This window comes from Anarhichas minor, unplaced genomic scaffold (assembly GCF_050575085.1).
Source record: "Anarhichas minor isolate MPS153535 unplaced genomic scaffold, ASM5057508v1 ptg000014l, whole genome shotgun sequence".
Lineage (NCBI taxonomy): Eukaryota > Metazoa > Chordata > Actinopteri > Perciformes > Anarhichadidae > Anarhichas > Anarhichas minor.
This window is the reverse complement of record NW_027466460.1, coordinates 12,578,733-12,591,791: the sequence shown is the minus strand read 5'-3', so window position 1 is coordinate 12,591,791 and position 13,059 is coordinate 12,578,733. Positions and strand designations below refer to the sequence as shown.

Below are 13,059 nucleotides of genomic sequence, written 5' to 3'. Positions count from 1 at the left end.
GGGGCTGTTTCGCCGTCCACAGCGCCCCCTGCTGGCCTGGAGCCGCATGGCGCATGACAGTGGACATCAATATAAATATACCCCAGTACAAGGAAAAGTACATTAGTGTTACCAGCAAAATGTACTCCAAATATCAAAAGTAAAAGCACGTCTGATAGAATTGTATTGTCCATTAACATACAAGCAGCATTTAAATGTCATTTGAACTACTTTAACCACATTTGGGTAGTTTATTTTACAGTATAGCATTGCATCATATATTTATGCTCATTGTTTTAAAACATAAATCTTAATCTACAAAGTAAGAAGTGGCTGAAGTTGTCATTACTCCAAAGCAGCACTAAAAGTTCAATATTTGCCTCTGAAATGCAGCGGAGTAAAAGTATAAAAGAAGCATAGAAGATCTGAAATACTTAAGTAAAGTACAACCAATTCAACACTCTACTTTTAAGTTCAGTACTCGAGTAAATACTTAGTGCCGTTCCACCACTGGTTGTATTACTTCATATTTATTGGGGCTGAAGTGGTGGAACAGATCTTTTACTTAAGTAAAGGTAATAATACAATATCGAAAATACTTTATGTGTAAAATTAAGGAAAAAAAGCAGCAAAGTCTCACAGTTTGCACATTTGCTATTTTTACTGAATACATTTCTTAAAATTGATTATTTATATTCCTATTGATTGATTAATTGTCTATGGATTGACTAATCAATCAACCAACTTAATATTTTGGCTGCGATGTAAGTTATTACAATAAACATAACATCACATCATGAAGGCGGCGTCTCAGTGACTTGACACACGTGTGTATATAGGTGGTGTCACAAGGTTTAATTAAATAGGTAGAATGCAAATAATGAAATATGATTAATATACATTATTTTTGATTATAACTGATGAAATCCATTACCTTCGGTTATTTTTAGGCTGATTAATGTGTCAGTTATTAGAGAACCAAGCCACAAATAACAGACTTGTTTTAACATACTCTTAATTTGTTTCTTTGTTTATATTCTATTGTAAAATTTCACATTCTTTATTCTTAAATTATGTCTTCTACTATTGTGTTTATTATTGTAAACAATCAACAAGCCAAATTCCTTGTATGTGCAAACGTACTTTGGCAATAAACCATTTCTGATTCTGGTATAAAGGATCTGCTTGGATTAGTTGGTGAAACAGAAAAGGCCAGTTTCTGACAATGTTTGTTTTAATAAAAACACTAACAAAAGCACAACACACACACACACATATACTGTTGAATTTTTAAGCCTATTTGTTGAAGACTTTACGCACCAGAAACTAAATTCCATTACCTGCAGTGTATTAGAGTGGAGGCAGAAATCTAAGAGAGCATTGGATCAAAACCTGGACAAATAAAATGTGGGTGAACCAACCCTTCACTTGATGACACATGGCAGTTTACAAGTTGAACTGCTGATTGTAGTGAATGCACTTTGCTTCTGCTGAATGATCTCTTACATAATTGTTTAATCATTCAACTACCTGCTGCCAGCAGTATCCGCGAATGCACAACTTTATTCAGAGAAAAGATCACACACTGAGCAGAACATTGAAACACTGATAGATAATAAGTATTGACTGATGAAGCTGTGATCCTTCTTGTATACAGTCTATGCTCCTTGTCCTACTTAAATAAAAGACACAAACAATGCTAACAGGCCTGGTTGAGAGAGTTCAGTGAGACTGAGGCAGTTACAGAATGTTAAGGCACATCTTTAATTCAGTAAGTGTAATGTGTAGAGGACGCTCCAAAAGAGACACGTTCACTGTCTCAGTACTACAACAGACCACAAAGACACGCTGTTAAACAATGACCATTTATTCACACACTGTAATGGGACTCAAAACAAGCGTGACAGAGTGAGGGAGGCTGCTGGCTGGCTGGGACGGAGGAGAAATCTTTTAAATTATACATGAGCGAAAACTTACAGATGATTTTTTTGTTTGGTACAAAGTAGATGTGTGGCAGCCTGGCTGCTGGAGTTGAGGCCAGGGTACAGATAGTGGGGCCTTATGAGTCAAAGTTCAATCGCACTCAGTTTGAACAAGAACGCTTCTCTAAAATATCCTGTAAACTTGTTCCACACTCACACGGCTGATCTATTTGTCATGATTCTTGTTGAACGACCTCCTCCTTCTCCCTCCTGTCTGTCGGTGTAGCTGAGGACTCGCTCCGGTGCCGTTTCACTATTTGCTTTGAATCACACAAACGCGGCCAAAACTACATACAACAGCACACTAGTAAAACGGGGTTCCCTGTACAAAATCCATCTGAAAAACACAAACATACATACAATGGCACGCTTTTGCTTAGCGGTGAACAACAGAGACGGGTGAACGGGCTTCTTAGCTGAACACAGGGCCATTTATACACGGCATGCTTCTACGCACACTTGTCCCACTCAAACACACCCAGACTTGTAAAAAAAATGTAACTTCAACAGAAGAAAGACGAAATGTGTGGGCTCAGTGCAAGCATTATGGCTTGGGAGGCTGTGGTATGAGGAGCGCTGACAACAGGCAGTAGACGGTCAAAAAACATGGTTTTCATATATTCCGAACCAAACCCCAAACATCACACAGCGCTCTCAGAAACCACACAACACTCTCACTGAGAATGCCTTGAGATCTGAAGAAGCCCCCGCTCGCTCTCCGTCCTCCGGCAAGTTCAAAAAACGTGATTATCGATTGTTTTATTTTTTTCTTCTTCTTTTCCTCTGTGTGGCGGTATTTTAAAGCTGACAGCTCCGTGTTTGTGTACATGAACCAGTCTGTCAACAAAAGCTGCTCCCTTCTGTGCCGTCTTTTAATGATTCACCTCACCCTTAAAGTTCCTCTCCCCCAGCGGGGAGGTGCTGAAATGGTGCATCAGGGAGTGCATGCGTGTGGATTTGTGCACTTCAGTGTAAATACAGAAAACAGAGACGAAGCGTTGTGCAGAAATTCCACGTTCCACCGGTTTGAACGTCGACTTCTCTCCTCGAAATGAGCCTGGACGGACTCACATAGTCGCAGCTCTCATTGGAGGGTCTCTGGAATAGCCATGGATATCTGGTGGTATACGCCGCTGTGAATGTGTGTGTGTGTGTGTGTGGAAACGAGAACTGTGTGTGTGAGCACAGTGACACTGAGGCGTAAAAGAATAGGAGGGCAACACACACACTTGGCGACGCAGTGAGGATCTTTGTGAACGAGGGGAGAAGGCGAGTGAGAAGTGTGGGTTTAGTTCTTTGGGGCATGAGGGGCTGTTTTAGTCACCAGTCCGTCCCACATCTCCTCAGCTCGTCCTCCCCTCTCTTCTCTCTCTCTCTCTCTCTCTCTCTCCTCCGGCTCTGTCTCCTTTAGTCCAAACACACAGCGGACCCCCCCCCCCCCTTCCTTCATTTTGTGTACATGTGTGTGTATCATTTTGTGCAGATTTTGTCTCTAGAGTCAAACGAATGAGGAGAATCCCGTCACAGGGGTGCGTGACCCCGGAGGAGGGTTGGTGTTGGGGTTGACGTGTGTGTGCGCGGGCTGCCCCGTGGGCGTGTACGCGCCGCCTGTGCTGTGCTGGGTGACCACGGTCTGGTAGTAGGGCTCCGTGTCTGCAGTGGCGCACTCCTCGTAGCCAAAGGGAGCGCTGATCGGTTTCAGGCTTTTGGGCTGCCGCTTCCAGGAGTTATAGTAGGTGGGGTCGCTCATGTAGTGGTTGACGAAGGAGTGCTTGGGCTGCTCGTCCTCGTAGTCGCTGTCTGTTAACTACGTACAAACACAAACACACAGCAGGGGGTGGGTTAAACGTCATCAGAGAGAGAGAGACACACATCAGGGGAAGGAACTTCAGAGTCGGCATGAAGGTCTAAGGCCGCTGCACGTCTGTGGCTGATCATCCCTGCGAGTTTTAGATCTTTTGTTGTCAGTTTTGCCTTTATTCGACAGGAGAGACAGAACTTAGGGGAAGGTTGGAGTTGAAGACGCTGAGATAACGTGGGATACTTCTCCTGAGATGGCACTGGTGATGACGTTTAGTAGTCTCATTTAGCCGCTTGTTAGCAACCGCTAACTGACGTATTTTATATCGTAGAACAAAACGTTGAAACTCTTAAGCTTGTGTAAACCGCTAACCTTATTTCAGGCGTCTAACCAAAAACCCATTCAAGAAAGCCATTAACTTCGAGACGAGGAAGTGCTTAAACTAATTTCAGGGTTTTAGGACTCAATCCTGCAGCACTCTATAAAAGCCTTTGAATTTGAGAGAGAGAGAGAGAGAGTCAGATGGAGAGAGATACCTCTGACTCAGACACCTCAGTGGGTTTCTCTGTGAGCGTGGTGCTCTCAGTGAGCACGGCTCCGTTATAGTTGTTACAGATGTCCTCATCGGAGTAGTGAAGACCACCTGGACTTGGCCTGGGGGGAGATCTGGACGCACAAACACATTAACAATAATTAAGTAAAAAAAATCAAATCCTTGATTCAAAATATGAGTGAGTGAGTGAGTGAGTGAGTGAGTGCACACCTGGTGCCGTTCTTTTTCAGGAAGGCGTTCTTGGTGTTGAGCGTTCGACTGTTGAGCTCCAAAGCAGTGAAACCTCCGTTGTCCAGCGTTACCGACTCCTCCGCCGTGGACGCGTGCTTCCCTGGAGGAAAATGAAAGGATTGGAAAAGGTTCAGCTAAATATACGGACGTTCAGTCACTCGTATGTGGCAGCGGCTGAGGAATACATAAACTGGCATGCATAATTTGTCACTCAGGCAGTAACCACACAGAATAGCTTCTTAATTTATTCACCAATAACCATAACGAATGGAACAATAATGAAAACAATGTCACGTTTTGAATTGGGAGAAATATGATGCTGTTTGAAACACAACAATGTGCTCTGGATGATTTATGGTCATCGGAACAAAAATTGAATTTGCTGTTGCCCACCGACACCGACACATTATAAAAAGTACGGTCTAGACTTTCTCTATATGAGATAACGCCTGTTATTATTTGGTGCTGTATGAATGAAATGAAATTGGAGTGAATTGACAGCCATTGATTCTTGTTTGTGTCTGTGCACTCTCTCTCCTCCTGCAGCACCTCCCTCGCTCCGTCTCATCGCTCCACTGCCCCAGAGGTTGTGCCAAGGTTTCCGTGGCAACTCACATTAGCAGCTGTCCTGATGTAACCCGCGCTTGTCAGGGACAACTTTGAATTACAGATGTTGGCACGCACGCACGCACGCACACACACACACGCACACACACACACACACACACACACACACACACACAAAGCTCACATCTGAGAACATCACAGGAAGCCCGAGAGGAGAAGAAACTCGCATGAAAACAGGAAAACAGGAAGAACCGAAGCTTTGGAGGGGTAACCGGGCAACACATCAAACTAACGGACACTTTTTTTGGTCACAGTGAGGAACAGGCTTGTCCCTCAATCCACGTCAATAAGCATCCGTGAGTAAGACTCTGGTCCCTGCAGCTCCAGGCTGCTGCGCTCCCTGACTGACCCTGTGGAGGTGGTGCGAGCTACAATATAATAGAGCAGTCCAAATTTAAGTATGAAAAACTGGCTTCTTTTCCCAGTGGGATCTCTCAATAGAGGAGTGAATCTGATCCGAACAGAGCTTTAGATGAAACACCTGAAATGAGAACTGTGTCCGTAATACAGAACATTCCTGATAAATGGATAATATAAGTCTTGCAAATGAAACTCAAACAAGTCTGTTCTAACATGTTCCAGCCATAAAACGGTCTCTTTCTAGTTAAGAGACATCTCACTTTGGATTGGCCAACCTAGTCTTATTTAAGTAGTATTTTTTTAAATTAGCCAGGCTTAATACTAAAACTTGTGTTAATGAAAAGACTTCATTTCAGCATTAATCGAAAGCCATTTTCAAAAACCTACAGAAATGACAGCTGCAGGGAGATAACGTTAACGCCCTGAAGGAACTGGCCTTGGTTTCCTCTCCTCTGAAGCACGTCTCAGCTTTTCAGAATCACAACAAATTGAGTTCATTGTAATAAAACAGGGGGGGGGTAGATGTGGTGAGCCTGTTGACAGTGAGTGGATCGATGTGAGTGTCATTGAGGAGAGGAAAATGCCTCTTTTGCCAAAAAAAACCCACCTTGAATATCACCACTTTGTCACCTTATAAAGCATGACATTAGAGCCACAAACCTGTGCCACAGGCCTTGTACTTGCTGTTGTGTCCATGCAGCAGCAGTGTGAAGACCAGGACCAGAATGAGGATGAGTCCCACCAGAGCCATGACCAGCAGGAACCACCACTCCTCGTAGAACGGGCGCTCCGACAGCGCTGCAGACAGGGAGGAGGAGAGGAGGGAGGAACACACATGAGGAAGGTATCAACTTTTCTTTTGCTTCACTACAAATTAAAGTTATGGTTTGTCTCTTCCTCGTGTCATCAAACTCATCCTGCGGATTCTTCAAACAACCTGATGAAAAAAGTTGATTGTCGTCTCTTTTCTCAGATCAGTGTATAAGGTAAGAGAGAGGAAGCTGTATGAATGTGTGTATTGAAGACTTTTCATTAATTATTGTGCCACAGACAAACTTTCCCTTTGCACAATAAGCGCAGTTGTAGTTTCACGGCTCTGCCTCTTGATGGCAGCAGACACAAACACACAATCACAGCAGCTTCCTCCATTGTTTCTGGCTAGAAATTCAGTCCACCCCCAATTAAACAAGTTGGATCACCCTGGATATGTTCATTAGCCTGAGCTCCACCAGTGTGAGTGTGTGTGAGTGTGTGTGTGTGTGTGTGTGTTTACCAGCGAGAGCAGCAGAGGGTGTGCTCGGCTGTCCGTAGCCATAGCGATTAACAGCGATGACTCTGAACTCGTAGCTGATCCCAGACCTCAGGCGCTCCAGTGGGACTAAAACAGACCTGCTGCTGGGAGGGAGGAGTCTGATGAAGGAGTCCCACACTCCTTCATCTGCAGAGCGAGGGGGAGGCAGAGGGGGGAGAGTGAGAGAGAGAGCGAGAGGGAGGGTGAAAGAGGGAGGGAGGGAGGGCAGAGAGGGAGAAAAAGAGAGTCGGGGGTAGAGGGAGACAGAAAAAGAGAGGGAGGGTGAAAGGGGGAGAGCGGGAGAAAGAGAAAGAAAGAGATGGAGGAAGAGAGAGAGAGAGAGAGAGAGAGAGAGAGAGAGAATGTCAGATTGTGAATACAGAATATCTTAAATTGTCAGTCCCGTTTAAAGTGATGGTGATGATCACTGTTATTACTATTAATAAAAGGGGTGTTACCATTACTATCTGTGGTAGAATAACACCAGAGTCTCTCTCTCCTGTAGAGTGTTCAAACAGTTTGCCACAGACGACCCCTTTCTGTATTTTATACCTCTGGTAATAGTTATTAGAAAAATTGCTGCTGACATGATTTGCACAGCAGGTCTAAATGAATCTGGAAAAAGCTGCGCTAAGTGAGCTTTAGTGTAGTGCTTAACCTCCCTCTTAATCAATGGAAATAATTGGTGCACATGATGAAGAGGTGCGTTGGCTTACCCGATGGACGCGCCTCAATGACGTATCCAGTGAGAGGTGCTGCACCCTTTTCTCCCTCCGACCAGTGGACAGTGAGCGCAGAGGACGTCTTGGTGATGGACATCTCCATCGGGGACCCAGGGGAGCCTGCGGTGTCAGAGAGGGACACACATGCACATTACACACACACACACACACACACCTCGTCTTCTGAAAGCGTTTCCTTTATCTTTGTAATCTGAATATCTTTGGGTTTTGGGCTGTTGGTTGGCAAGACATCTGAATGTTTCACTATTTTTTGACATTTCATAGATTTAACAATGAATTAGTTCAAAACACAATCGGAAGAATACTGTAATAAATGAACCGTTCGTTGCAGTCCTAGTTGACCCAGTCCTACTTGAGTCCCCATAACTGTATGGGACTGTATTAACAGATGTTTGTCTCCACGACACCAACACACACACACACACACACAGAGCCATGCCTACCTTGTACAGGCTGAGCACTGATGTTTGCTTGTATAGGCGGTCCATAGCTGACGGTGAGAGCCTGAGCACTGAACGCGTACGTCGCTCCTTTGACGAGGTCTCGAACCTTCAGCCATCTCTGCCAGCTGCCCCTCACGTCCACTGTCACCACTTTACTCACTCCTGCTCTCACACAGACAATTACAAATAAATGCCAGTGTCCTCCTTGTCATGCATTTGTGTGTGTGTGTGTGTGTGTACAAAGCAGGTGTGTGCATACCTTGTACAGGAGCAGTGGGCTGGTAGATGACCCTGTAGCCCTCCAGCTGTCCATTAGGAGTGAGTGGAGCTCCCCAGGACACGTTGACACTTCCTCCTGTCACCTCCGAGAAGGACAGATAGCTGGGCTGGCTGGGAGCTGCGGGACGCATGCAGGATGACAAATGAAATAAAGGAAGTCATAAAGCATAAAGATAATTTGGTTTTAGCGAGCCGAACTGTCACCGCTCCCTACCAGACTGCAGGGTGCGGGCCCCGCGGGGGTCACTGGGTGGGCCGTCTCCAGCCGTGTTGAAGGCAGTCAGAGTGACCAGGTAAGGTGTGTAGCTGGTCAGGTTGGTGAGGTGCACACGGGTGTCCGGGACAAAAATCACCTTGACCTTCTCACTCTGGTTCTGCCTGTCCCTCTCCCAGTAGTGGATCTGCAACACAGCAAAAACACTGTCAATAACACTGGCTGTGTTTGTCTCAAAACAACTCCCCCCCCCCTCCTGTTTTCTCCTCTCCCCCACTTCATTTCTGCCAACTATATATATTATTTACTTTCTGTCCGTTCCTCCTGAGGTTTCCTGATCGATCCATATAAACAAGTGCTCATGTGCGGTTTTACAAGGAGGAGAAGATGGTTATGGAGAGATTTGTTCTGGCATTGAGAGTTTAAGAGAAGGTTCAAGTTGTTGTAATGTCCTGTTGCAGATACAGATACCACTGGTTTAGTCAAGATGTACATATAAAAGGACCATAAACAAGTTATCTTGGTGCCTGATTACCAAACCAACATGTATGCCTGACATCAGCCATAGTCTGTCTTAAACCTGATTTTAGTGTATATAGTTCACAAGATTTCTAAACCTCACACAACCAACTCTGCAATCATACAACATGAGATTTGCTCATTTGAACCGATTCAAGTGATCACACAATTAAAAAATGTAGTCCATGTGTCACTGTCCATGCTCATGTGGCACCAATAAACACTTTTGACTTTTATATATTCTCTATCGTCACATACTTTTAATGAAACAGGTTGTGTATAATGAGCAAGAGAAAAAAACAAGCAATATATTTGATATGTTACTGCCAGTAAACAGCCTATATAAATGCATATCCAGTAGCAGAATCCATTTGATGCTTTAAAGCAGCTTGCCTCCTGCTCATAACGGCACTGGACTGGTGAATATCCACTTTAATATTCTTTAGGGCATGTACTTGCCTTAAATGTGTGCTTTTACAAATCACTGCGTGTTGTTTAATCTCAGATGAATGTTGAGGATAAATGTTCATATTTTAATGTTGTACAGAACAGATGAGAGTCCCGCAAAAAAGGCTTAAGTTTAACACGGAAACTGCCTCGACTGTCCCCACACATACAGCCAGATGCACACTAACAGCAAGGTTACAGAGGTGGTTGAGCCTCATGCATTAGAGATGAACCAGAAAAAGTATCTTGGATGCACAAGAGCCTTTAAGGTGAGAAAATAACCACAGCAGCTGGAATAGCACTTATTCTCATCCATGATTCAAGGTTAATTTATTATCATTGTACAACACAGTTTTGCTACAGTTGGGACAGCTGTAGTCCCATTTTACTACATAAGAAAAACAAAAAAAGCATAACATCTTTTTAAGGTGGAGTGTGGAGGATCAGGTTCTCAAAGAGGAAAGGAGCTGCTCTGAAGTCCAGTAGTACGGCAGCTGATACTTCTGTATCGCTTGCCAGACGGCAGAAGGGTGAACAGGCTGTGGCGGGTATTTTCTTTTAATATCCCTTGAGCTCTTTGCAGGCACCTCTTGTCACCAATTTCACTGATGATGCTCGGTAGATGGGTCTCAATGATCTGGGCAGTGTTAATCACCTGCTGTAGAGCCCTCCTCTCATCCCATGCCGGTTTGTAATGTTTCCAGTCAGGATGCTTATATTGCTCCTCTGTAAAAGTTAACAAGGACTTGGCACGGGACTTTAGTCTTCTTAATTTTAGCCGTTTAAGATATTTTTTCAACAGGATGGAGTTGAATGATGCTCATGATGACAGGTTGTTTGTGATGCTGATTCCCAGGAACTTCAAACGGTTCACTTGATCCATCTCAGCTGCATTGATGGTTAACTTATTTTGGGCTTTATTGTTTTTAGCTTTACATGCAAATTGTTGCAGCCTTTGAGCCGGGCTGTAACAAATTGTGGGGAGTCCTCTCTCTTCCTCCGCTGACAACACGGCTGTCATTTTGGTTTTGTTTGCTTTAGACATTTTCACACATCCAGACATGCTTACATTACTGATTACTGATTTTGTTATTTATTATTAACTTGTAAATAAAGGTGCTTATTCATTACTTTCTTTTTACTCGTCTGGTCTCCCATTTTTGTTGCAGCCTTTGAGCTGAACAACGAGATAAACACATGTGCCAGAGTTTCTACTTGATTTGAACGTTTCCATGACAAGCATTCAAGGACAATCAGCCACCCAGGTCCCTAATCATACCGTGCATGGCTCCTCAGCTCATTCAAACTGCAATCAGATCATGAAATTGTTGCTTTTGTAATTACTCACAGACTGGATATTTGGTTTACTGGGAGTTCACTGTATTATCTTAGCTGCTACTTACGTTCAACAGTTTCATATGTTCAAAAACCATCTCTGTGTAGTTTGCTTTATAAAGTAAAACAAAAGACAAGAGCTACTTTCAGTTAAGGGGTCCATTTTGTTATTATTCTTAACAGAAGGCACTACAAAGCACCATAAACTATATTTACACCTTCCAAACTTGGAAGCAGCAGCGTATGAGTAGCACTTGATGGCAGCACTATACCATCTCTGTCTTTCCACAAGCTCTTACAATAATGAGATACTGAATAACTCATCCATATACTCAATTTAAAATCAAAATGTATTACCTTCTGCATGAAAACGGGACTTCCTTTGAGGCAACATTCTTTGTGATACTTCATTCTAATGGTGTAGGAGAGAGTCCAGAACATTTTGTAATCCACTCTAATGTGTAGTGAATCTATTTTAGTATTTGGTAAGAGTGCGAGACCATTCGGATTAGTCCAAAAAGCCTATTTGAAGCTGTCCTGAATGAATATGTGATTTGATGAGATCAAGAACCTTAAATGGATTATCAAACCATCTCTTTCGTGAAAGAGTTGGATATTAAGTCTTGATGAAAAACAGGATGTTTGCTCTGCAAAGGAGCGGTATGTTTCTGGTTTCAGGTCTGTAGAACTTCTATTAGAAATGACTGACCTATTTTGACAGGAACAGCATGACAGGATTATGCTGATGAAGTAAAAAGAATTATAAATCTTAAAAGTTGATACCACAATGAAAATCTGCAGTTTTAGAATGTATCACTCAAAGTAGTAGTGACTCATTTGTAGAGTAGTGACTCATTTGCCCACACATTTGATGTTACGCAACCGTTTGTTCCACTAGCACAGCTTGGTATTACCTGTTACCCATCATGCTCAGTGTATTTAACAAGCCCTCAGTGAACCTCAACCGTCGATAAATACACTGGCAATGAAGTTTACTGTCAGTCCTACCTGGCGTCTGTGCTGGTCACCTAACACAGTACGAGTGTTAACATAAGTCAGAACCTATAAATTCATTAAACATTCTTTCTTTGCTCTATTTCTCTCTCGTCTTAATCTCGTTAACCCCCTTTGCCTCGCACTCCCCTCGCCGTGTCCAGCCGCCTCTGGTGGTTTGAACGTATTCCCTCTAATCAGGATTCTACAGGGATAACCTGCTCATCTCATTTCTTCACTCTGCAAATATTACATTCCCGTCTTTCTTTCTCTCTCCATTTCCCCCCTCTTCTCCAGCAGAAATCAATGTGTCTAAAGCCGAACAGATAACCTTGTGTTTGAAGTAGTAAGAGCGAGGGGGTGTGACAGGGGAGTCGAGGGGGAGAGATAGGCCGAGGAGTGATATTGAAACCATTAAAGGATATTCAGATTCTTCCTCCAACTTAGCACTCCCTCTTTCTCTATAAGACACTTGAATGTGCAGCAGAGCAAAACCCCTCCAAGACAAGAGGAGAGACATTTAAAGTGCAGAGCGAAACAGCCTTTCTATCACATGGACACTCATAGCAGTACTCCTTTGTGTGGCCTTTGTCAGTCCTGTGTGTGTCTGCCACAAGGACAACTTTGTCACCTTGTATCCTTGGATGAGTCCATTCTGGGTCTCGAGGGGGGGTGTGTCCCAGGTCACCTCCAGGATGGAGGGAGACACAGCTGACACTCTGATAGACTGAGGGGCCACCGAGGGAGCTGCAGGATGAAAAGGTGCCTGGTTAGACAGCTACCGAGTGTGTGTGTGTGTGTGTGTGTGTGTGTGTGTGTGTGTGCAGCTGGGTGTAAGAGTGGGAAGTAGGGAAGATATGTTTTACCCTTGCAATTAGAATGGGCCTAAGGCAGCACCTTGTTACTCCACCGTACCTCACATATGCATGAACACTCAGCGTGCACCTGAGGCTAGAGAAAAGACCATATCACCCCATTTCATCATCCCCCCCCTCCAGCCCTTTTGTGCCTCCCCCTGCTTATCCTCAACTCTCGCTCATCTGCATGTGATACGTATGGCCTACACGCACACATTATGCACACACTACACACGCCTATTGAATAGCGATGCAATGTTTGTCAGATGGAGGGAGTGTGAGATTGTGAGGGAAATTGCAAAAACGTGTGGGTGTTACTAGCATAACCTGCAAATCTGTTCACTCGCACGGTTGTTTGTGTGTGTGCGTGTGTGTGTGTGTGTGTGAGAGAATATTTGCACTGCT

General features: G+C 43.9%; 1 protein-coding gene across 1 annotated transcript in view; it reads right to left on the bottom strand.

Annotated features, from left to right (window-relative positions):
• Window positions 1–3,413: 3,413 nt before the first annotated feature.
• The window catches only part of LOC142950103 (protein sidekick-1-like), a 138,640-nt gene continuing 128,994 nt past the window's right edge, over window positions 3,414–13,059 (bottom strand). The window contains exons 39-48 of the mRNA XM_076092002.1: window positions 12,429–12,544; window positions 8,504–8,690; window positions 8,270–8,407; window positions 8,011–8,172; window positions 7,541–7,666; window positions 6,807–6,971; window positions 6,194–6,331; window positions 4,526–4,646; window positions 4,299–4,428; window positions 3,414–3,768 (exon numbers count right to left, since the gene is read on the bottom strand). Of these exons, the coding sequence (XP_075948117.1) occupies window positions 3,460–3,768; window positions 4,299–4,428; window positions 4,526–4,646; window positions 6,194–6,331; window positions 6,807–6,971; window positions 7,541–7,666; window positions 8,011–8,172; window positions 8,270–8,407; window positions 8,504–8,690; window positions 12,429–12,544 (1,592 nt within the window). The 3' untranslated portion in view covers window positions 3,414–3,459. The remainder of the gene's footprint in view (window positions 3,769–4,298; window positions 4,429–4,525; window positions 4,647–6,193; window positions 6,332–6,806; window positions 6,972–7,540; window positions 7,667–8,010; window positions 8,173–8,269; window positions 8,408–8,503; window positions 8,691–12,428; window positions 12,545–13,059) is intronic.